This window comes from Symphodus melops (genome assembly GCF_947650265.1).
Source record: "Symphodus melops genome assembly, chromosome: 21".
NCBI classification, from domain to species: domain Eukaryota; kingdom Metazoa; phylum Chordata; class Actinopteri; order Labriformes; family Labridae; genus Symphodus; species Symphodus melops.
Genome location: NC_136711.1, coordinates 18,856,071 through 18,881,117, shown reverse-complemented (window position 1 = coordinate 18,881,117; position 25,047 = coordinate 18,856,071). Strand labels below are relative to the sequence as shown.

At 43.4% G+C, this 25,047-nt stretch overlaps 3 protein-coding genes across 4 annotated transcripts in view; all 3 read left to right on the top strand.

Annotated features, from left to right (window-relative positions):
• Positions 1–694: 694 nt before the first annotated feature.
• Positions 695–8,409, top strand: pdk2a (pyruvate dehydrogenase kinase 2a). Its single transcript, XM_079372054.1, has 11 exons — positions 695–933; positions 1,811–1,952; positions 2,499–2,570; positions 2,802–2,986; positions 4,333–4,422; positions 4,525–4,602; positions 5,799–5,875; positions 5,971–6,069; positions 7,196–7,306; positions 7,655–7,768; positions 7,930–8,409. The coding sequence occupies exons 1-11, from the start codon at positions 723–725 to the stop codon at positions 8,071–8,073; spliced, it is 1,323 nt and encodes a 440-aa protein (XP_079228180.1). The 5' UTR covers positions 695–722; the 3' UTR covers positions 8,074–8,409.
• A 2,502-nt stretch (positions 8,410–10,911) lies between these two features.
• LOC306817104 (uncharacterized protein) lies at positions 10,912–17,278 on the top strand. 2 transcript variants are annotated; one of them, XM_079333719.1, is made up of 10 exons: positions 10,912–11,423; positions 13,271–13,345; positions 13,869–13,943; positions 14,161–14,226; positions 15,208–15,279; positions 15,355–15,397; positions 15,531–15,740; positions 15,830–16,099; positions 16,260–16,349; positions 16,630–17,278. In XM_079333719.1, the coding sequence occupies exons 1-10, from the start codon at positions 11,355–11,357 to the stop codon at positions 17,034–17,036; spliced, it is 1,377 nt and encodes a 458-aa protein (XP_079189845.1). In that variant the 5' UTR covers positions 10,912–11,354; the 3' UTR covers positions 17,037–17,278. The 2 variants fall into 2 exon arrangements, with proteins under 2 accessions (XP_079189845.1, XP_079189846.1); XM_079333720.1 differs by lacking the exon at positions 10,912–11,423 and adding an exon at positions 13,039–13,112.
• A 994-nt stretch (positions 17,279–18,272) lies between these two features.
• The window catches only part of myo1d (myosin 1D), an 83,606-nt gene continuing 76,831 nt past the window's right edge, over positions 18,273–25,047 (top strand). Inside the window, 1 exon segment of the mRNA XM_079334018.1 lies at positions 18,273–18,695. Within this exon segment, the coding sequence (XP_079190144.1) occupies positions 18,601–18,695 (95 nt within the window). The 5' untranslated portion in view covers positions 18,273–18,600.

The window sequence follows — 25,047 nt, the reverse complement described above, 5'->3', positions numbered from 1 at the left end:
AAAAAAAAAAAAGTTCAACATCTGCTAAATACATTTTACTATTCATTAGAGAGAAAGTATTCCCTTTGTTGTAATCCTACAATTTCATACTAGCAGATCAATAGTCATTTAATATTCAAAATATAACGAGGAGCCGTTATTGACCACCGATATAAAGTTTTATTTATTCAGTTCAACTCTTGACTTAGGGTTGCATTATTTTAATAATGATGTAGTGAAAGTGAGTCATATTTACTAAAGTAATTTAACATTGCTGCATATTAAAGAAAAATGTAATTAGTTAAAAAGCTCAATATTTTCTTTAATATAACATTTATATACTTATAACACTTATAATATACACATTTAATATAAGATAGATAGATAGATAGATAGATAGATAGATAGATAGATAGATAGATAGATACTTTATTGATCCTGAGGGAAATTCAAGTTGTTGTTTTTTTTAGACAGATAGAAGACTAAAAGTAAAACACTCTGACATGAGTTCCTATATTGTCCTTATCGATCATCGGTTCTAATTATAACTGTTTCTAGTTCATTCACCATCCTTCACTTTATTACATAATCCATGAGTGTCGGTACAAAGCGTTGGGATCACCCAAATCGTATTAGACCCGCCCCCTGACGAATCCTATTGGTCCGCGTGAAACGTAAATAAGAATCGCGCTTTCCTATTGGCTGAAGCGTTCTACTTGTTCGCCGTCGCCTCCGCTGCATTCATGACAACAAGCTCGCTCAGTCGAGGGGAGGAACAGTACAGATATCTTAGCTTTTGTGAGGTGGTGGACAGAGCAGGAGCCCAAACAGCTAAAATGAAGTTTGTTCGGTTCATAATGAAGAATGCTGCTTTGGCCAGCGTGCCCAAACATATCGATCATTTCTCCAAATTCTCTCCTTCGCCTCTCTCCATGAAGCAGTTTCTGGATTTCGGTGAGTACTGTCCTCTCTGAGGGAGCTAACAAAGTCTTCATGGAAAAGGGTTTTTCATGCTGTCTCAGTTTAATCACGTATGAAGCGTAATTCAGTGCTAAAACAGGCACATGCATGATGTTACAGCTGCAGGGTGAATGTGTGTTTGACTGCAGGAGCATCATAGTGCTCATAATGCAGAGGATTGCATCATGTCTGTAACTGAGATCAGGCTGCACTTTTTTGGGCCCTCGAGAGACACTTTGCTGCTCACACCTGTTCAAAAATGTCTTTTAGCAGATCTATACTCTCTCATCATGCATAAAGTGCATAAAATGCATAAAGTGCATAAAATGCATAAAGTTACATGTTTAATCTAAGATGTGTGCCTGCAAGAACGAAATGGTTTTATATAGAGAGTACAATCCATATAAACAATGCAAACACACAGCTGATAGGAATAAATTGCTAAAAAAAATAGTATTTAAGGTAATTATTGAAATAATGTTTCAGTCCATGATTATTTTTGCTTTTAATAATAATAATACATTTTATTTGTAAAATGTAAACTTTACATTTTTCAATCTCAAAGTGCTACAGAGTTTAAAAGGATAAAAGAGCAGTTAAAAACACTTAAAACATCTAAAAAAAAAAGAGGCTTTATGAATGTATTAGTTTGTTTGAAAAGATGAAAAAGAGTCCAAAGTTGTGGAAACACCGATCAAACTTTCTAAACAGCAACACAGTGAAACTAACAATTAACTATATCAAAGTGAGAAAGATAACAATTATCACATTTTTAATGGAGACATTTTTGGGCAATGCAGCTTAAAGCGTGTATAAAACTGTGCAGAGTTGTACGCTCCTGTTCTGATGTCTTTGTCCCTTTTTGCTTCAGGTTCCATTAACGCCTGTGAGAAGACCTCCTTTGTGTTCTTGAGGCAGGAGCTGCCCGTCAGACTTTCAAACATCATGAAGGAAATAAACCTGCTGCCCAACAGGCTCCTCACAACGTCGTCGGTGCAAATGGTGCAGAGCTGGTGAGTTTAAAAAACCAGGATGTTAACGATTGTTATGATGGGAGTTACGTCACCTCTGGATTGAGGCTACTTCTGATTCTGAGAAATGCAGGAAAACAAACTTCTGCTTGTGCTCCTCCTGCTATCTCTGTGTACGTTCATCGAAGCACATTTGAAGCCAGCTGAGTTCTTGGACCTTAACAATCACAGCTGCTGGCTTGTTTACTTCCAGTGATTAGTAGGACAGTCTTCAGTTTCGCTCTGTGGTGACGTCGAGCTCTAAACTGCATAAGCACCCTTTGACCAAGTTGTACTCCTTCCAGCTGGCTCTGAGCTGACAGCGGCTCTCAGCGCTGACCTTTACCCCAGTTTCTCTCTACACAGTCATGTGCCTGTTTATTAGAGGGCCTGCTTCTCTTTCCATTGTTGATGAATGAGGATTAGGATGCAGCTTTTTTTAAATCGTGAACTTTCACCTGAATATGTCCTGAACTGCTACTCTTCTGTTTTCAAGAGGTTTGAACTTGTTTTATTGATGTTTTTTTGTTGTTGTTGTTTTTTTTTAAGGTACATTCAGAGTTTAATGGAGATTCTTGAATTCCTCGACAAGAATCCAGATGACCACAAAGTCCTGGGAGAGTAAGTTCCCACTTTTTCTCAGCAACCTCTTCCAGAAGTAGGGACGTAACGATAATTTGCCATACCATTAAAAATCGACACACCTGAGGGACATTTCATTACATTGCTATAACCTCGGCATGTTCTCATGAGTATTGCATCACATCCCGAGATCTCCGACGAGCAGTTTGTTCCCTTTTCTCGTTATCAGATTTACTGACTGCTGGATTTCTTCTTAATCCTCCTCCGCAGGTTTGTCGACACCCTGGTTACGATCAGAAACAGGCACAACGACGTCGTCCCCACCATGGCCCAGGGTATCATCGAATATAAAGAGGCCTTCCAACAGGACCCGGTAACCAACCAGAACATCCAGTACTTTCTGGACCGCTTCTACATGAGCCGGATCTCCATCCGCATGCTCATCAACCAGCACAGTGAGTCACCTTCAACATGCAGTTTAAAGGGACAGCTCAGCATTTGTCCCTGCCTTATGGAGGGCCACTTCGATTTTACACAAAGAACATTGTGTGGCGGCTCCAAGGTTTCTGTTTTTATGTTGCGTAACGACGTGTTATTATTTAACATGCGTCAGCCAGATAATCTCTCAACCTGAGACGCATTGATATATCAGATTTCACAACATGCTGATCAGTCTCCTTGTGAGGTGGGTCAGGGACCCCAAAGTGAGTCACTGAGACATTCTTAATGGGTTACGAACATGTGACTGGAAAAAAAAAATAAAAGGTGTCCTAAAGTCTATGAAGCGCTCTCAAACATGTCGGTTTTGTTCCGTCACATGTTTCGTATCAGCTGAGGTCCAAACTGCACTTTTTTTCATTCAATAAATCTGATTGGTTGGAGGAGGAAAAAAAAAAAAAGTCAGAAATTTAGGTAACGGTTCTCATGAAGGAGAAACTAGGTGTGAAGTCATTTTGTAGATTTTGGACATGCACTCCAACTGGTTTCTCAGTAAAGGGGTGGAGCTACCTAACGTCTCCTCCTGTGTGGGTAATATACCTACACTTCAAAAACACTGAACTATCCCTTTAAGCCTTTGTTTCTATTCTGTGTGGAGTCTGCAGAGAACAGCAGGCTGTGTTTCTGTTCATTATCGCTCGCTCGGCTAACTGTCACTTGTTTGACACCCGGAGGGAACGAGAAGTCAAAACACGTCCCCTCGCCAACTTTACTGTCACATCAGCCACGGATGATTTCACGTGGGATGTTATTGTCAGCCTGGGGAGCAGTATTGAGTCGAGACCAGCTTCACATCATAACGTCTCCGCTTCATTATGCAGCGTTTGTTACAGAGGGATGTGAGCTCGAAAACAGGCTTCATGCTAACGTATGGCGGTCGCTAAAGCTGCCAAGAAGTGTCGATTTAATGAAATCAGAGAGACGTTTGTCAAAACAATGATCTCTACTGTTCACTTCTATAAGCGAGGACGTTTGCTGCTTTGTTGTCAGAATATGAGTTAAATAAAGTTTTCCAGATTTCAATAGGTTGTTGGACAAATAAAGCAAATTTATGACGACAGCTTGTGGAACTTTTTGTTCGTTTTTGAAACTAGATTTGGGGCAGGAAGGTGGAGAGAGAGAGTGACAGTTATTTTGTCAAGGCGTTCACACAGACTGCAACGTACGGATGAAATTGCAAACACAGTTTTCATTGATTTTTTAAAAAAAAACATAAAGTGACTTAAACGTTGACATGAAACCCGGCACTCCTGTTTGTCTGCTTTGTGCTCTTCTTCACTTTGCGTCCTTTTCTTCCCTGCAGCTCTCATTTTTGACGGCACTACAAACCCTGTTCACCCAAACACCATCGGAAGCATTGACCCTCACTGTCATGTGGGGGATGTAGTCCAAGGTAAATATATTCACGTCTTCTATATCAGGATTATTTGTGTCGACTGATCGTGTAAGCAATCCTAACTCCTGAAGTGACGTGTCTAATTGTCTCTTTGTTCAGATGCCTTTCACAGTGCAAAGATGCTGTGTGACCAGTACTACCTCCGCTCGCCTGACCTCGTACTACAGGAGATGAGCAGTAAGCATTCAACGGTTTTATCTGTCAGGTCACATACACGCGTATATGTCCAGTCTTAACTCTGACATCCCAAAGGTTAAAGGTCAAGAGAATCTGCTCAAGAGAAAGATCGAATAATTAGTGAACAAACAGAGCCGAGGCTGCAGCGTGTACAGCTGAGTGAGCGTTCAGCCAGGTGCACCTGAGAGGTCTGTACTTGAAGCTCTGCAGCACAGGAAGTGGCTTCAGAGAGCGTCAGACAATATTGACACTGTGACACCTTCCTCTCCAAACTCTCAAACAGCTCACTACGAGCACAATGATGAACAGCACGCACACAAACGTTGAGGATGATGAGTTTTAAACAAGCAGCAGCTTGAAAGCCGAGTTTAAAAAAAAAACTGCAGTTCCTCGAGTGTCCACTTGAGGCTGGCTGCAAAAGCAAAGGAATCTAGGTCCCTTGCTAAAACGCAAATTTTTTTATGTTGATGTCGATTCATTTTGATTATATTAAGAGTACATGTATTTGAATAATTAGGGGTGTGGCTTTAGCTGTTTCACAGGAGGTTTAAGGTCCACCTCTTTGATGATGTCACGATCGATCGAAAGCTAGCTGAAAGTCTGAAGCTAAGTGATGCATCCTTTGGGGTGCTTCAAGGTCTCCTTCAAATGTGTCCTCCTTTCCTTCCTTTTGTGGCCCGACATTTAAAGGATTCAGTGCATGCCATTTATTTTTGGAAGCCTGTATTGAAAATCAAAGACATGGTATCAAAATGAAGAAGGGGTCAATAAAAGAGTCAGAATCAGGACACGCATAGCTTTGTAAATAACTACGCCACGTTGCGTCTGTTAGCTCACTCGTGAATATCGGGAACAGCTGTCTGGGTCTTCATAAATGTACATTTAGTTTTGGCGTTAAAATATCAGGGTATTTTACCATCAGCTAGTTCTGGTGCAGCTGTAGAGGTTGCTAGGCAACTTCAAAATAAAAGCCTACAGACTGGGACAGCTGGTGATCTAAATGGGGAATCCGCTGTCGACCAGAAGAACACGAGCCCAGAGTCAGCATTTCCAATATGGCGCCCTCCATTGCTCGGCTTCATAAAGTGTTTTTAGTAACCAATGGGTGACATCACTGAGTCTCTGTCCGTTTGTTTTACAGTCTCTGATTTTAAATGAACAGGGTGTAACACGGTCTGTACCCGCTCTCTCTACAGGCAATAAGAAGAACCTCCCAGTCAGCATCGTATACATCCCCTCTCACCTTTATCACATGCTGTTTGAGCTCTTCAAGGTACGAGACATCCGGAAGGTTTGATTTTAGATTATTCATGTTTGAAGAACCGCCTCGTCACGAATCTTCAAATGTTTTTTTTCCTTTTTTTGTAGAACGCCATGAGAGCAACGATAGAGACGCACGACAACAGCAACCACCTTCCACCTGTTCACGTCATGGTGTCACTGGGAGGCGAGGACATGTCCATCAAGGTGGGTGGTAACACCTATCACTGTAGCCCAAATTAAAAACAAGGATTCATTTGTTTTCCTTACAGAAAAAAAAAATAGACTTAAAGTCACGTCGCTCAAATGTCCCTTCTGGGCCTCCATTCATGTTTAGAGGTGGTGATTGAGTCTGCAGAGACACCGCCCTCTGCCTGCGTGGTGATATTATGATTTGTTTTCGTCGACTCTGGATGTTTTTCTGCACTGGGAGCTGGTGTGTTTCCTGCATGCAGGCGAGTTTAGGAGTAGCTACAGCTCAGCGATTTCAAACCGTTGAATGTGATGCACGAGGATGCAGAAGCAAAAAAAGAGAGAACACAACCACAGTCAGATGAAACGCCACGTCTCGGTCTAAGACCAGGCTGAACCGAGTGTCTGCTCTGTTGGACGGGCAGCTTCCAGACACGGGCGGTTAGCTCCACCTTTACAATCCTTTGTTCTGTTTAAGGTGTGTGTCTGTTTGCAGAGATATCTCGAGGCGGCGTCTCCACTTACAACAACACACTTACACCATTGGCAGGAGATTTATTCCGAGCTGTGAAGCCTGAGGGAGTGGATGTAAATATTGCACGTCTTTGAGAACCAGTTTAACAGGTTAAATGAAGCCTGGTGGTGCGCTGAGTTATTCGTTCACACTGTTGTTATTGAACCAGTTCAGATCAGTTCAGTGTTACGTAAGGTAATGGTATGTGTGAGCGCCACATTCTTTGTTATTGTCGCCGCCCAAAATCTTCTCAATCTGTTTTGTAATAACTTCCCCCTCCATGGAGAACAGAGCAGACTTGTAGAGTCGATACTTAGCTGTGATGAGATTGAGTACACAGCTCGGGGTTTGTTTCTCACCTTGAAGCGAGTTAATGCAGCTCTACATGTTCACTATCTAAATGTGTTATAGTGAATATCTTACCGAATGCACGCCATCTACCTGGAGAAGATGTAATGCGTACACAGCCTGGTCCATGTGCACATTTATCCCGACCATACGTGGAGTGAAAACGCAGAGGGCCCTTCACTTTCTGGTGTTCCCGACAGGCCGGCCTTCGCTCGCTCGCTCGCTCGTCCTTCCAGGACCTCGCCTGACTTTCTCCTTTTTATCTGCTGCTCTCTGCAGGTGAGCGACAAGGGAGGCGGCGTCCCCTTTCGGAGGATCGACAACCTTTTCAGCTACATGTATTCCACCGCCCCCGCTCCACAGATAGGAGACTACTCTCGGCCTCCTCTGGTAGGTAACAGAAACAGGAGAAGCGATTTGCTGCGTCGACATTGATTTCATTAACTGGATCTCCCTCCTACGCAGCAGCTGTAAAGGTGCTGTTAATTGCACCAGATGCCATTTGGATTCATTTCTGTACACACATCAAAATGCTAATTCTGATGCTTTTATATAGACTTTTTTTCTATTTCTAGTATGCAATCCTGGCCTATTTTTTCTACAAATGCATAATAAGTGGCCTACAATCCAAGAAACGTATCTTTACAATAGCTCCATGTGTTCCTATGATGAGCTCTGCTCGCAGTGTGACGGAGGCGAAGCCTTTTTAAACCCTTGATCCCCTCCGTCTCCGTGCAGGCTGGCTTCGGCTACGGGCTGCCCATCTCTCGACTGTACGCCAAGTACTTCCAGGGAGACCTGCAGCTCTATTCCATGGAGGGCCACGGCACAGACGCTGTCATCTACTTGAAGGTGAGCCAGGCGGGGCGGTCATGCATTAAGAAACTGTGACAAAAAACGCCAAGCCTGCAGCACATAACATCGCAAGACAGTTCTTTAGTTTAACCCAAATATAAGCCTGCTGACTTCTGTGCAGCACTGACAGGATGTCTCTTGTCATCTTGTCCCTGCAGGCGCTGTCCACAGACTCCATCGAGAGGCTGCCGGTGTACAACAAAACCGCTTTGAAAAACTACAAAGTGAGCCAAGAGGCCGACGACTGGTGCATACCCAGCAAAGAGCCTCTGGATCTGAGAAACTTTAAGGTGTCCAAGTGAAAAGGAGATCCGGCCGAGGCGCTGTGACGCCGTCTTCAAAACTCCCAACATCTCCATCAAGATGAGGCAGGTGTGGACGGCAAACACTTCTGCTCAGAGGAACATCTCCAGACAGAGGAAGACAACATGTCCTTTATACTTCAGTCTGGGTTTAGCAGTAGCATGCTTCTATCAGTCCATGTACCTCATTAGAAAATAGGAAACTTCCATAACAGAAGTGTGTGTGTGTGTGTGTGTGTGTGTGTGTGTGTGTGTGTGTGTGTGTGTGTGTGTGTGTGTGTGTGTGTGTGTGTGTGTGTGTGTGTGTGTGTGTGTGTGTGTGTGTGTGTGTGTGTGTGTGTGTGTGTGTGTGTGTGTGTGTGTGTGTGTGTGTGTGTGTGTGTGTGTGTGTGTGTGTGTGTGTGTGTGTGTGTGTGTGTGTGTGTGTGTGTGTGTGTGTGTGTGTGTGTGTGTGTGTGTGTGTGTGTGTGTGTGTGTGTGTGTGTGTGTGTGTGTGTGTGTGTGTGTGTGTGTGTGTGGACATGCAGACTGCAGTGATGTGCAGGTGGAGAGCGAACTTGTTCTGGGTGTGGTGTTGTTGCTGAAAATAGCACGATCAACAGTGGAAAGATGTCGAGTAAGAGTGTGTTCAGATTCTTTCTGCAGTTTAATAATGTACAAATTCATTGTGTGAATACACACACACAGATTTGAATATGCAGCAGCCGTGAATCACGCTAATTTGCTACCATGCAAAGTTGGGAAAGTTGAACTTTTTCCCCCCACCAGCTAGGATTTGTTTTCTACCTGTGTGCCACATTTTTACACTCACTGGCCGTTCTTACATTGTTCCCAAAGCTCCGTTAAAAAAACAAATCAAGCAGTTCAGAAGTAGTTTGTTTGACTTCTTGCAGACAGACGTGGCACTTTAATGTACGACAGCTCTGCATCATGATGCATGCACAGCCAAATCTGCTTTGTTTGGTTTACAGTGGAGCCGCCGCTCATCGGCGCCCTGCAGCTGGTAGCAAGTAGTCCATCGAAAAAAATTCCTGATTCCGACTCTGACCTCGCGAAAACATGTCGTCACACTATGCACTGGTCAGCTGCATGTAGCTCTGCGTCCAAGTGAAGTGAAGTATGTCGAGCTTTGTGCCCGTTACAGTGACGCTGTGCCGTAGTGATGACGGCACGCCGGTTTACTGACGGACCTGGAGAAACAAAAAGTTTGTTTTGCTTTTGGTCTGAGCACCACAGAAGAAGAAGATGTGGATATTAAAGTTGTGAAAGATAGTCAAAGTAATCAAAGCAGCTGTGTGAGGAGGGCCATGTGGAGGTTTGAAGTTAAACAGGGGAGGGGGGGAGGGTTGGGGGGGTGAACAGTAAAAAGAGGACCAGTGTGTTTTTTTTTTTTTCTATGTATGATGTGCCACCGAAGCCTTACCGTAGCGACTTCACCCAAAAGCTCATTTCATTGAAATACTTGAACTGTTTGAAAAATAATCCTCATGTTGCACGTTGTTCAAATGGAAGTACTGTAGCCTGTGATACAGTAAGGTCAGAACAAAAGTTAGAGCTGCTTTAAGTCGAGTGTTTTTGCTGCTTTCTGCATGGATGTATGTTTTGAAATCTTAGCCTTTTTAGGAGATGAAATCGCAGTATTGGCAGTGACTTTAAAGATACAGTGTTCTCTTCGCATCTGATATCTAGACCAGGCTGAATGTTACTCACATAGACACTTAACACAGAACATAGTGTCGGGTTCACTCTGAGCCCAACTCAACTGGATCTAGTGTTTTTGAACCCCAGAAGGTAGTGCATGTCGTATCCAAGTTCTCTAACAGTCTGTGATCCAATAAGGCAAAAGGCCAGTCTCTTCTTCTTTTGTATTACACTGTGCCATGGGACGAAGAAACAGCCCTGGGTCCATGTGTGTTTTTCTTTTGTATTACATTGATGAGTGTGAAAGGTTATTTTTATAGCTTTGTAGAGACTGAAAATGTTGAGTGTAAATATTGTAAATATATCCCAGATAATAAAATAAACGATCAAATTGAGTACAGTGTGTTTCTCTCATGTTATTTCATTGAACATAGACGGTGTGTACGGTTGGGTGTAAACATCAGTGGATCATTTTGAAATCTCCCGATGAGATCATGTTCGGTGTCTGTATCCTGCAGACCTTCAGGCACACACAAAATGTTGCATTAAAAAAAAGGCCCCAAAAAGTGCTGATGTCTGTAAAAGCTGCCGTTCTCCGTCTGCCACTTTAAATCCAGCAGACGTCGACGTGATAAACGAGACTGTAGTCATCACAAGGAAGCCGACGTGGAGTCCCCTCGAAGTCCCAGACGTCAGGACATTTGAGATCAGAGGCATGTGAGTCTCTAAAAGGAGCGTACAGGAGCTCTAATAATAGATGGCTGTTACATGTTCATGTGCACGTTTCGAAATCAGAGTGAATAGCAGCCTAACAGGACATCTTCTTCTCCTCTGTGGAGGTAATCACACTAAAGTTCCTGCTCCATTCCTGCTTCATTTATTGTTGCAGATGCAGTTACTTAAGTTGTCAGACTCTGTGCAGCAAACAAAAGCAGCTTACTCAGTTCAAAATGTATCACCAATAACGGGACATTCAATTTTAAATTCAATTTCAATGCATCATCAGTATATTAAAAAAAATCGAAATTGTTCCATCGCATCATAAGTGGTAATATTAAATTCTGTAAGTTACATGCAAAACCTCAACAGAAGCACAAAGAAAAAATACAAAGTGGGTGAAATGTGTGATTTGTGTTGTTGCATGGTAAACTTTATTTTTGCAGAAACATAGACCCTCCTCTAGGATTATTTAAATAGTTTGAAAGCCCCTTCAAACCTAAAATTACGTCTAAAAAACAAGTTTTAAATCGAAAGCTTTAAATTATATCTAATCATTTTTATATAAAAAAAAACTGTCAAACTGTGAGATCTGTTTTCTTTTCCTTGCCACTTTCTTTCTTAGAATTGAACCATTCTTTTTAGTACTTGAAGTTGTTGTCCCTGCGGTTGGACGTGATGCGGAGGCCTCTCGCTTGTGCTGATGAAAGAAAGATCCTGCAGGTGGCTGACGTCACGTCACGTCACGCCAGGCTCGTTTCACAGTCAGTGTCATGTTTGTACATTGGCCCACACAGAACACTGTCTAAATACAGCCGTGCTGTTTACTGCTGCCAGGCCTCCACGGCTACACCCAGCAGTGGAAAGAATCCAGCAGAGCACTTCTGCTTATCTCATCCAAACAAAAGGCTGATAAGGTCACCATGGCAACGGTGCATCACAGGAGCATCCTGTCCCAGGCTACTATAATATTGAAAACCATCTCATTTATTGTATGTAAAGAGTCACATCAAACATACGAAGTGACGTCAGTCAGTCACGTGTTCCTATAAAATAACTAAATAAAGCGTAAAGATGAACTTAAATTTACCAAAACAAGTGTATGGTTAAAAAAGTTTGAGTTGCAGAGTGTGAATGTGTAAGTGTGACATTTAGTGTAAAAGTGTGATACAAGCTCAAGTCCTTTAACTATTTGTATTTGTTTTCTTATTTCTGCCATCATCTGACGACAGGCAGCATCTTTTCTCCTCTCAGACAGAGATTGAGTCAATGACATAAAACAAAAATATTTTAGGTGGACAAGAAAATGATCTTGTTGGATTAAGTTGGCGCAGAATCATTGTGCGCACGTGTAGATGTTTTTATATAACTTTTGCGCGCAAGATAAATATGTGCAAACAAGTTTTAAACTTCTAATGAGGACATGAAAAACATGTTCTCCATTGTGGGCTGTACAGATAAACAAACTGGATCTGCACAACACACATCTGCCAACGTCACCGCCTGTGTGCGTGTACGTGCGCGCGTGCCCGTGCGTGTGTGTGTGAGAGAGAGAGAGAGAGAGGCTGTCAACAGTGTAGCTGCCAACAGAAATCGGTCCGCCGTGCAAGGTATTAGTCATGATTACACACAAGTTAAAGTTGAATGCCTTTAATGTTGTTCTGCTGAAAGGGTTAATCCGCCATGCACGAGCGCCCGACTTCCTTTTCAAGTGCACCAAATTTACAAACATCATTAGTTCATGGTGCAGCACACGTTGTATAGCTGCTGTCGCCCTCTAGTGGTCATTAGGGTAAAAGCAAGCAGTGTTTTCCTTGTTGGCCCTCGAGCTCTCACAATGCAGCAGAACGTGCTGCTCATGATGCTTTATGTCAGTGAAGGGAAATGAAAAGAGAAAAGATACTTTGGAAACGATTTACTACAACGTTTACGTCCTTGGTGGACGATAATGTTTAGATTTAGGAAGGTTTGTTTGTATGCAGGGGAGATTTTAACGCCTGGATTTCTCTTGTTCTTGTTCTTCTGTCTCCTTCACACGATGATGGCAGAGGTCGCTGGGACCATCAGTAATAGTTAATCCATTCATACACCGAGGTGGCAGAGGGAGCAACTTGGGGTTAAGTGTCTTGCACAAGGACACGTAGACCAGATTGACCCCTGACCTTCCAGTTGGGAGACAACTGACTTTACCAAATGAGCCACAGCTGCCCCCCCCCCCCATCCAAAAACCATACATTTGATATGTTTGACATTTCATCCTGTTCTTTTAAACATTGGCCTCTAAAACATCTGCTCACACGTCATCATCAAACATTGATGTATTTGTTTTTAATAAGGAATGAGATGTAAGACTTTGTCGTGCGTGACTTTTACACTTCTTATGAACGCTTGTGTCACACTCACTTTTCACACTTCACCCCTGCGTGGACAGAGTTGTGTTACTGCTTTTTTTTAACTGCTGACCATTCAGACTGAAAATCTGCCAACGCTGTACTAATTTCATGTTGACATTTGCAACTCGTCTGAGAAAAGTAACACCTCGAACTGAGCGGGAAAGATGCTGTTAAACTGAAGTCTGCCGTTTCCTCTTGGTTTGTGCTTCAGGGTGGCAGAGCCGTATAAAACATGATTATTGGAAGGGGGGAGGATTTTTTTTCACTTTGTCACGCTGATGTGAAGAGGTAAGAGTCACGATGAAAGTGTGTGCATGCATGGAATATACACAGACCTGTGGATATATATATATCTATACACAGATATATTTGTGTCATTTAAGGATCTCCTGCATCAAACAGACAGATTTGTATAACATCTGATTATTGTTTTATTCTTCCTGCAGCTTCATGGCCTCTTTCCTGTGACGGTTCTTCTCCTGTCGGTGTCAGAGCAGCTGGCTGTCATCATGCAAATCAAGGTACATTTATATCTGTTACACCCTATGTTCATATGATACACACTACAGGTGGTGGAGCTTCATATCGGGGAGAAGAAGTGTCTTTATGTTGTTTTTGATGTAAAACAATCAGATAAAACAAAGATAGTAAGAGGTTATGAAACAGCAGAGATCCTGCTGAACACTTCAGCAAGAAAAGTGGAGGAGCTGTGCAGGATTTTCTGTAAAATAAACCTGTTTATTGCGCTGCAGGATTTTTTATTTTTTAAATTATTATAAGGATTTAAAAATTGTCAATCAATATAGCTGAAACATTATTTTAACTGATGTTTTTCTAATCATTTATTTTAAACATTTTCCATTTTTTCCTCCCAACTCAAACAAAAACATTCCCTGATTTAATAATGCAAACCTTGAGTCTACATTTAAAAAAAATAAATAATAATAATCTCAACACATCAAGATGTTATTTCTGCAAATCCATGTGATGCTGAAACAGTGAGTCTGTGACAAACTTTACATAACTGTTGTGTTTGTTCTGCAGACGGTCGTCGTCGCTCTGGCCGTGTTTGTGACGTCGTCATCGTGTTCGCTCGTCTGCTCGGGGAACACAGACTCTGTGAGTATACGATCTGTCTGCACGGATGTCTCCGAGCCTCAGCACAGATAGAAGATAAGAATCCATCCAAACGTACCCAGATGTTGTTTTGCACGGACAGAACTGTGCCGAGCTTCTGTCGCACTGAATGCATAAAGAGAATAGAACATTTCCCCGCTCTAACACAAATCAAACATGTGCTGACACAAAGCTCTGCTCTTCTTTACTCGTTTCACAGACTGAGCTGAAGCTTCGGAGCGTCGAGAATCAATCCATGGCGGTGCAACTGGCTGCTGTATTTAAGGTGACATGTTAGACTTGACATTTTATCTCTTAGATACCTGAGTCCTCAATATTTGTGATTAATCATTGCAGATCACTGCACTCTTCTTGTCTCAGCTTGTTTCTCCTTTTCTTCCTCTGGAAACTTGATATCTTTGGATTTCAGTCAATAAATCGGATGAAGGAACATTTGTAAAGATATATGACAGCACTTTGGGGCTGCAGAGGTCAGCGCTGTTGCTTCACAGCGTGGAGGTTCCTGGTTCAAAAGTCCAGTCTGAGAGTGTTTGTACATGTTCTCCCTGTGCATGCGTGAGTTTTCTCCCTCTTCCTCTCACAGTCTACAGACGTGCTGGTTCGGTTCACTGGTGACTCTAAATTGCCCGTAACTGTGAATGTGAGTGTGGCTGGTGAACCGCGCCTGTCACCCAATTAAACCTAGAATCAGCTCCCGGCCACCCTGTATAGATAACCGATGGATGGATGGATAAAAAAAATCTGATTGTTTTTGTTAGTTTCGAACGTTTCAGGGTATTCATTAGATGTATTAAAAATGTTTTGATTTGCAAGTCTTCCTCAAACACGACACGCTACAAAAATAAGTGATGGATGATGTGCAAACTGTCATTTCTTGCGGGACAATCGGCCTCCACACTCACAACACCTTTTTCCAGGACTGAAGCCAAAAAACTCTGAAAATATCGTGTTTGAAAAAAAAAGAAAAAAGTAAAACATTTGATTTGACTCCATTTTAATCTAACCTGAGGTGAATTTCATCGTGCTGCGTGTCATCTTTGTGTTCCCATGGAGAGGAACGTTTCACTTCCCTCTCAGCTCGAAAAAACAGACAAATTACAGGATTTTTTTTTTTTTTTTTGCTCCTACACTCACACACACATCTCTCCCTCTCTTGTCTGTCTGACGCAGTCATCAGTGTGTGTCGTTATTACGTTAATCCTGAGGTGTCATGACACAGCAGAATTTGTTGCTTCATGTTTCATAGGAGATGGAGAGTCTGAGGTGTGAACAAACAACACTTCAGCAGCAGCAGCAGCAGCAGAGCGCTCTGACTCAGGTAGACATCATCTCATTATAAAGTGTCTGCAAGCTGCATGTCACCCTCTGAATGTGTCCTTTCACTCAATAACAGATGCACATGACAAGGGATCAGAGGAGAGGCCACAACCAAATGGGTCAGTCCATTTTTGTTACATCCATAACATCAATATGTTAACAAGAATCTCTGTGTTGTTTCTGCGTCTGTAATCCTCAATCTGGTTGATTCACTGAGGTCTGAACTGTTGGATAATCTCTCTTGCGAAACAGGAACGAACATCCAGACTTACGGTCCAAATGATGAAGAAGAGGAAGAGGAGGAAGAAGAAGAAGAAGAAGAGGGCAGCGTTGATTCCTTTGAGGTAGCCTCCAGGAGAATTGGTGACCCCTGCTTCCACTACACGGTCCTGGACCAGTACTGGAGAGCCACCAACACGACCACCAACGGCAAGATGTGCGACCGTCACGTCAAATGGAGAGGTAGGGAAGAAAAACTGTGATGAAAATCGTTTTGCTTTTGAGGGTCTGAGTCAGACTGTGATCGTTTCTTCACCTCGTTGCACCTCAAGGCTGGTACCGTCTCTTCTACAAGGGTCAGAGTCTGCAGATGCCCGAGAGGTGCGTCCCCGTGAACAGATGCGGCACCCACGCCCCCCTGTGGCTGGCTGGGCCTCACCCAAGCAGGCGGGACGGCGTCGTCACCCGCAGTGTGTGCGGCCACTGGCAGGATAAGTGCTGCGCTTTTCAGTCCACCCCCATCGAGGTCAAGAAGTGTCACGGGAACTACTACGTCTACAAATTCACCCAGCCGACGGCCTGCTATCTGGCCTACTGCGCAGGTACTGACAGATTTCTACACCTGAAGCGTTTTTATGTTTTCATAATTTTTTTGGGGGGTTCGATCCCCGACTCCTGCAGATACATATCTGATGTGTCCCGAGGAAAGACGCTTAACCCCAAGTTTGCAATGTCTGAATGAGACTGTATGTTTGTTCTCAGACATCAACACCCTGGTGTGTGGGCACTGCAGGAAGACCCAGAATTGTGTGAGCCAAGATAAGATAAACTGGAGGTGTGAGACAAAGAGAGGTGAGTTTTTTTTGTGTCGATTTTCGAGGCATCTTTTCCCTGATGCAGGTTTGAAAAACACAGGTGCTAGTTTTGGATTTTTCGATTTACTACATTTCCCAGAACGCATCTCTTTCTTAGAACCCTTCCTGCATGATATTGACCTTTGTCATTTGCATTGAGTCAACATTGGTAAAAAACATGTCTTTTAACTATAGATGATCCGAAAGTCCAAGTTGATGTCGCAGCGTCATTCTTACTTCTAACAAAAAATGTTAATCGTGTCTTTGCTTCTTTTCAGACGCTGACAGACAGATCCACTTCTTCGCTTCGTTCCCCGGCCAGCTCAAAGGCAAAATTAACCAGATCAAGTACAGTCAGGTTCTGGTGAACTTGGGCCAAGGCTACAGCAAAAGAACCGGGGTGTTCACGGCTCCGGTTCAAGGCATCTACCAGTTCTTCTTCTCCTCTCAGACGTTCACCAGCGGTCTGAAGACGGACGTGTGGCTGGTCGTCAACGGTTACTGGGTGGCCGCCTCTCACACGCACGTCGCTCGCCCCTCTTCTGTCGGCGGTTTGTCCACCTACATGAGCTTCCTCCGCAGGGGGGCTTTAGTCTACGTCACCCAAAACTGTGGGCACTCCTGGGCCAATTCTGTCTCCTCCACCATCACGTTTGGAGGCTCCCTGCTCGTACAAATGATATGATGTGAATCTAAATATCCTGACATCGTATCCTCAACCTGTAATTCAAACGCAGGGAGAGTTTTGACCATCTGACTCTGCTGTTAATTAAATGTTGTTTTTGTAGTCATAGTTATCTGAATGGAAGTGTTGTATAGGCCGACCTGTAACCAATCTGGATCGTCTGCTTAGTATCTGAATAAATAAAAAAAAAATCTGATTTTAAGCTTACATGTAAACTTTGAAATAAAAAATTTAATAAAAAATTATTTGCATTTTTAATATTACTATTAGAAGGACAAAAAAATACTAAAGTCAATATATATAACTCTGAATATATATGATCTGAAAATAATATATTCTATCCTAGAATAATAATAATAATAATAATAATAATTTAAAAAAAACACCAAAATGTTTGGATAAAGTAAAACGTTTAGAATATTCAAGAGATCTGACGTTGTGTTCCCGCAGTAAAAACACCTAAAGACTCTTATTTCATCTTTTATAAAAGATTAATTGCATTAATTACAACAGGAACATTTTTTTTTAAATGTGTAGCTCTTAGTCCTGGGCAGCCTGTAGCTCAAACCAGAAGGGAATAGAACAAATTCCTTGATGGGAAGATGTAAAAAGATGTGCGATATTTCCCTCTGAAATGTAGGGGAGAAGTAATATTAGAACATACTTCTGTCTAACACAAGGGGGCGCCCTAACACCAGGATAAGCTTGGTTGCTTTAAACGTCAGCCCTCTGTTCAGGAGTTTAATGATACCTGGGGCCTCGTTGAGATTCATTGTGGGCACATCAGAAGAAATGTTAAAGAGCTGATAGTTTAACTCATAATTGTTCAGTGGGTTTATTCAGCCGCATTTTTCCATTCATTTCCCAATGAGAAATTCTGATGAGCCCTCATGTTTCCTTTTATGGTAACAGAGGGCATCATAAAAGTCAGGCCAACCTTTTTTTTTCTACGAGTGTTTTAAAACTTAGGAGGTGGCCCCGTCATCGCAGAAATATGTATCAGAGAGACTGGAGCTGCGGTCTGCACAGCTATTTGCTCCCCGACTCCACTCACTGAGCCTTTTCTGACCAACACCTCCACGCAGGGGCGGGGCTTTGGGGAAGGGGCGGGGTCACGACGAGGCGGCTTGGATCCGATTGGTGGATCGTCGGCCAGGGACGACAGGGGAGAAAAACTCCAGGAAAAACGGACGGAGCAGCCTGGCGCACCGCGTAACGGGACGAGGATACAAAAAAGAGGACAACTTTGTGTGGATACGAGGATTTCTTTTCGTCTCCGAACACACCGACTGGACTTTAAAGAGAGGAAAAAAACGCGTTTGTCATAATTTGTTTGCACTTTTTTTTTTTTTAATAGCTTCAGAGTATTTCATTTAAAAATGACAGGAATTACTGTTTGAAAGCAGTGAAATGCGCGTGGACTTCACATCTATCCAGTGAGGAGAGAGGAGGTGCTCAGAGAAGCCCGCCAATGTTTACCTGCTGTCGGCACTTCAAAGCAAGCTGTTAAAAAGAAAAAGAATAATTGTCTCCACGCGCACAAACGGAACAGAAAGGTAGCAGCATGGCAGAGCACGAGAGCCTGGAGTTTGGAAAAGCAGATTTTGTGCTTTTGGACAATGTGTCCATGGAGGAATTTATGGCGAACCTAAAACTCAGGTAAGTGGCCATTCACCTTTTCAAAAACACAAAGGAGAGGATGAATGTTGGAGTTTAAAGAGTTTCTCCTCAGGTTTCTTTTCTGCCTTTAGTTTTAAGCGGAAGTCTTTTCATCAACAGGTGCTAGGTGGATCATTCAGGTGTTTCTGCATTGACCTTGACACTAAAATATAAAAGCTTGTATGTCCTTTATGCCACCTTTCTCGCTGCTCCTGTGCTTGAATTTCCACTTTCACGTGCTCGAGTTGCAACAATGAGCCATTTGTAGCTTTGGAAAGTCGCAGGACTCACTGGGTTGCATTCATTTGATGGTTTCTGTAAATCAAACCAGTAATTCTGACTCCACCCGAGCTTTACTTCACTACACACAAACACACACTCAGTGTTAACGTACTCGTTTGTGCAGCTTGTCGTGCAGCAGGTTTCTATCAGCTGTGTTGTCAGTAGCTCGGTGTCAAACGTGAAGTCAGGAGCGCTTTGTGATTGGACGGATCACAGGCTGAGTGGCTTCACGTCGCGTTTCAAATGGGCTGTGGCCTGGAATCAGTTTCACCTCCTTTCTGCCTGTCTGCCATCTGCAGCCTGAAGAAAGTGAAAACTGATCTCTGATGTTGCTTTAAGGAGTTTGGTCTTCAGTGGATGGCTCAGCAGGACTTCCTTGTACAGTAGAGGTTAAAGGGATGTTTGTTAGTGGAGATTTTTAGAGTTAGAAACGTATTATATTTTTAGCACACTTGAAAATAATAAGTGTATTTACAGGTTGTCCTTAAAACACTACATTGTCAGAGGACAGAGAAGAAGACAGACAACTAAAAATAGAGACAAATATCCCTAAAATGTACCTTTACTTTTAAAAACCTCTTGTAGAAACTTCTCAGTGTCTAACTACAATGTTTAGTCAATAAACTGAAACCAACTATTGACTTTACTACATTAATGGTTCAGTCATTGTTTTTAAAAACTAACACAAAGTTTCATGAGCAGATCTGTTGTTTAATTCTACATTTGATTAAATACCTTTTTATTGTTTCGGACAAAATGACACATCTGGGTGACATTTGAGCTTCAGCACATCATCAGATAAAAAACTGTCCTTGTGTCCCATCTTTTTTTATCCTAAAGGTGAAGCCGAGCCTGTCTCAGGTAGAGAAGTGGGCGTTGTTCTAAAAGAGGACCAAGCTGCTCTGGTGAACTCTGTTTTCGCAGCCATACCTCTTCCATTAGATAATTTGCGGTCTGCAGTAGCAACACCTGAGAGTGCCCAGACAGCAGAAGGCCCCATTTTCCCAAATCGCTCCCATTTTCTGTCTGTTTGTTTTCCTTCCAGCCAGACAGCTCGGCCCGGAGATGGCGTGTGCAGATTGTTATTTGTGGAAGGTGTGACCGGCCAGGAGTGCTTCCTTTTCCCCCCCCCTCCTCCTTGTTGTCTGTAAGTGTTTGTCTGAATGGGAGGAATCCAGCAGGAATGAGGCTGATGGAATGATCTCACCTTTCCTGGTACCGTGAACCAAATCAAGTAGCATGTTTGCACATCCCTCCCGGGTGTGTGTAACCCGACATTTAAGGCCAAGACCTGAGCCTCGCAGTGGACCAGAACTCAACTCCACACAAACATTCAACTCATTTTGAGTTTGTGTCTCTGCTGGAACCTTCCCAAAAACACATGAAAATCAGAGGACTGGTTGATACGTGATATTATTTCATCGTGATTCCAACCTGAGATCAACAATGAGTCGAACAGTTTGAAGCTAAACGAGCTGCTCAATAAGTGCAGCGTCCGAGTCCGAGACACATTTCTTTGCGAGATCAAATGATCCTATTTCACTGAATAGTCGTGTGGTATCCTGAGGACGCTCTCGTCCAGGCGACTGACACTGACCCGTGATGAATTCACGTCATGTTACTGTTGTTTGGTCAGTATCATACGTCGTCTCTTTGGGACAAAAGGGGTTCACTTCCACCATTGCTACGTTTCTGTACTTTTCTGTTGTGTTTGTTGGAAAACTGGTCACATGTCTCCAGCAGGCGTTGAGACAAAGCGTCGCAGGGAGGAGCGGGCCGGCACTCGAACGTTACACAGGCAAGCGCAGATATTCCAGATTACTTCACGACATGCTGATTTATTCATCCACATCGAGTAAAAATAAGTTCAACATGACTCGAGCTTGGCTGAGCCGCCGTCTGCATTAGCGATTAAATGCTAGCTTTTTTTTAAGTAGGTATCGACCCCCCCCATCCCCTCCAGTGGCTGCATGTGAGGCATGATTTGGAAAAAGATTGTGCGGTCAGAAGTGGTTATTCAAGTTGACATTTACTCTGTTTGACTTGAGGTTGAACCTTGTGGCCTTTTCCACAGAGCCTCCCGCTCTCTAAATAAAGAAGCCGCGGATGCCCGCTCTCTTTGTAGAGATGTCTGCTAGGATAAAAGTCGGAGCCAAATTCCTGCAGGGTCTTGGGAATTTGCCTGATTTGACCAGCGAGCAGATAAAAAAACTCCCTGGACCGAAAAACCGTGCGACGCAGACCGTCTCCCCAACGTGTGTTTAGTCGAGGAATCATCTGATATGTGATTAAAAATGAGTCATGGTGGAAAAGCAGAGCTGGTTACGTACCGAGGAGAATTATAGTATCAGAGTACATCTTTAAAAAGTGTGATGACTGTGTCTCTGTTTTGATATGGCTGACAGTCAAGGCATCCTGTACTTACAGAGGAGCTGCATGTGTGAATGTTAGGGAGCGAGTGTCTCGCTTCACGGCTCCTCTGGAGGACGGATGCCGTCACTTCAGCTCTTTAAAAATGGTGTCAAAATGAAATGCATTAGGTAACCTTATAGTCAGACTGCTGCACATCCAGACCTCTGTTAAAATCTGCATATTTCTCACTCTGAAACTCTGGAAGGACTTGATTTAAAGGAGCTGATTTTTAAAAAAAAGTAAAACAGGATGTGTCGTCTTATTTTGTTAATACATTCACCACAGACGCCTGCACATTTACATCCTGCACTCGAGGGCTTCCTCGATGGTTTTATTTACACCAACAGGCTCCTGAACAACCTGCTGTATTTGATGAAGGGTCACTGTACAGCATCTATTTGCAGATAATAGTAATATCATGACACAGCGATTCTGCAGTCCTTCAAGTATTGCAAGCCAAAGATAAAATGATGAATGATGACGTCTGATGAACTGAAGAGTTTGAAATTCACCTCGAAAGATAAAGATTCTTTGACGTCTTTCCACCGCCGTCCGACCTGATCCTCGTCGTGTTTCAGCCACATGTGAACTTCCTGTTTGTGTGCTACATGCCGGCGCGGGGATGGATGGAGTGATGCAGCGACTGAAGTTGGAAACGGTGACGATATCTGGTCCAAGTAATTCGATAATTGAATCACACGAGTCAACGATACTGCTGTTGTTGTGATTTTTTTTTGTGTGCCTCTCTTAACTTGATGGTTTGGACAACTTGTTGATGCATGCAGAAAGTGAATGCACAGTAACATCATGGGGAACAGGCTCTCTGCATGTTGTAAGTGGCTCACTTTTACAGCAGCTTAATGTCTTTATAAGGCAGCGCTGTTTTGTCTACGCTTTGGAATCCAGGAAAGAAACATTCCTGCTAAACTGCTCCACGTTTCCTAGATAATTATGGTGGGGGGGGGGGGGGGGGGGGTTATTTATTTTTTATTTTTTTAATTCTTCTTAAAAAGGATTGTCTTGTTTGACTCAAGATCATAAAACAGAGTCTTTCTCTCCCTGGTAAACCTCGGTCCGGTTTCATGCAGATGAATGCGACCTGGTCGGGAGGAAGCGGACGGAGCTTCACAGGACTGGTTTGTTTGTTTTAGTCTTGTTGGGAGAACATGACGGGTGGGGCTTATCTGCAGAGAAAACACAGCCAGAGTCCAAATATGTGCGCTGTTTGAAAGCTGGCACACTTTAATTTACCCGGCGATAACGTGCTCCACTATTTGGTCGAGATAGTTTCTACTGAGAGAGCTCAGGATTGCATCTTGCCTCCCTTTTTCTGTTATTCAGATTCCCCCCCCCCAGCTCAAAGAGTGAAATAAGCTCCTGTGTGTTTGACTGTAGTTTAAGCTCTGAGTGATTTGACCTTTGAATCCTTCTGTGGGGAGTCAAAGCGGACTCTGAACAGGAAGTGTCCAATAATACGGAGCAGTGCAGCCGAGCAGGAAAGCTGGCATTTCCCTTCACTTAGCTCCTCACATTTCATTGTTTCCTGCAGCTCCAGCTTCCAGTAGGGAATCCTGCGTGCTAAGCCGGGGCGACGTGCACGCTCTGAAGAGTTGCATAAGTCAAAATGCAAAGCGTTTAAGATAACGTGGCGTCTTTCTACCTGCTGTTTCAGACGCCATGTTTCTCCTGTTTTAAGTTATCGCAGACGAGAAGGTGTGCTGCAGAAAGACAATCCAACCCCTCATGTTGCTCCTGCAGAGGGCGAGAGAGAGAGAGAGAGAGGGGGGGGTCATAGCTGTTGTTAACACCATCAGCACACACTTGCAGTAGTAAGTAACTGTTGCTACGGTAACCTAAAAATGTGTTTACATGTCGGCCTTTCTGTCCAGGTAACTCTCCTCAGCCGTAGCTTACAGGAGATATTTGCTTTTTTAATGCCGGCAATAAAACCAAAGTCCACGCGCTGAAAGCTCCGTCCTGACGGACACGCTCATATCCTGCCACCGAGATGAAAACAGGAGGATTTCTTCGCGGCAAAGCCTCGAAGAATATTTAATCCCAACCTGCTTATTAAAGTTGTTTTTTCTTAGAAGCACTGGTCAGGGAAATATTTTGAGATGAATGCAAAGATAGAAAGAGTTCTCCTGCAGCAGATGTGTCCATGGAGACCAGCAGCTGCTTAACGTGCACTTTAACATGCAAAAAAAAAAAAAGAGCTTCTTTTAGTTGCACGTGTTGCTTAAGTTTCCTTCGACCGACTTTTCCGGGAGTTCCCTCGTCAGTAATGAGAGAGAGATTCAGAGAGGCTGTCTCTGCCTCGCTTCAGGCCCGCTCCCTCTGCAATCCGGTAGTGAAAAGTCCGGTCTCACCACAGGAATTTCCATACGAGCGCCTGTAATCTGAAACACATTACCATCCTTACATAAACAGGGGCTGTGTCTGTGAAGCTTTATTCCCCCCTCTAAAATAAGTTCAGCCGCTCTCAGAGACGTCTCATTTTGTGGACCGAGTGAGCTGGCAGGCCAGTTCACTTTCAACCACTTTTTATTCTCTCTCTCTCTCTCTCTCTCTCTCTCTCTCTCTCTCTCTCTCTCTCTCTCTCTCTCTCTCTCCTGCCTTCGTGTCATAGCATCTCAAAACTGAATGATTTTCATCACCAGAGTTTTAAGTACAGTAAGAACGAGATGTAGATCATCGAAGCCGTTTTCACACTTCGGCATCATTTCATAAATGTTAATGAGCGGGCGTTTATGTAAGAACGTGTTGCCGAGGTAAACGATCACCACACTGTCTGTCGTTGCATCAGTATGAAAACTCAAGCACCGAGGTTAATCATTGACACCTGATAAGAGGAGCAGGATTTACCTGCGTGTACACACCTTGATTCCTGTGTTCAGGTTCTGCCTGTCTTGAACCGTACTCGCCTTCCAGGTTATTTCCAGCCACGCCTCCAGTGCTCGTGTCATTTAAAGATGTCTGTCTCATGTTTTAACGAGCAGCGTGCATCATTAACCCCAGACACAACACGAGCCTCAGCGGCGGTTTTCTCTCCGCACACGACACACGGTGACTTCCTGTCCTCCGCTGAAGTCATGACTGTTGTTTACCTCGCACGGCCTCATGTTTGGGAATCACCTCATAAAGCTCAGTGTGACTCAGCTGGCTCACACTGGAGCGTGTGTGTTTGTGTTTGTGAGAGTGTATGGATGTTGTCATTGTGTGTGTGTGTGTGTGTGTGTGTGTGTCCCAGGTGGCGGTGATGTCATCCTCTCTTCCTCCCGTTTCGTATTGTTCTCTCGTCCACCTGTTGGTGCCGTGCCCTGAGCCGCTGTGGGGGAGGAACAGTGTACTCACTTTCACAGCCAGCGCCTCACATTCAAGCACACACACACACACACACACACACACACACACACACACACACACACACACACACACACACACACACACACACACACACAGTGGGCTGGATTATTTACTGCCACCAGACACCTTTTTATTACATCGTTTCTCGATTTTTTTCTACTTATAATTAATTCAACCTTCGTCATTTCTTTGTAGTGATCTGAGACGAGTGAGTGTTTATGTGTGTGTGTGTGTGTGTGTGTGTGTGTGTCAGAGTGTAAACACCTTCGGGGATCAATGAAGTAAATCTTTT

Coding starts and splice junctions, on each gene's coding strand:
- pdk2a (XM_079372054.1), top strand. CDS start 723: ATGACAACAAGCTCGCTCAGTCGAGGGGAGGAACAGTACAGATATCTT. Junction 1,953..2,498: donor GTGCAAATGGTGCAGAGCTG/GTGAGTTTAAAA, acceptor TTTTTTTTTAAG/GTACATTCAGAGTTTAATGG. Junction 7,307..7,654: donor ACTACTCTCGGCCTCCTCTG/GTAGGTAACAGA, acceptor GTCTCCGTGCAG/GCTGGCTTCGGCTACGGGCT.
- LOC306817104 (XM_079333719.1), top strand. CDS start 11,355: ATGGCAACGGTGCATCACAGGAGCATCCTGTCCCAGGCTACTATAATA. Junction 13,944..14,160: donor GCTCGGGGAACACAGACTCT/GTGAGTATACGA, acceptor CTCGTTTCACAG/ACTGAGCTGAAGCTTCGGAG. Junction 16,350..16,629: donor GAGGTGTGAGACAAAGAGAG/GTGAGTTTTTTT, acceptor GCTTCTTTTCAG/ACGCTGACAGACAGATCCAC.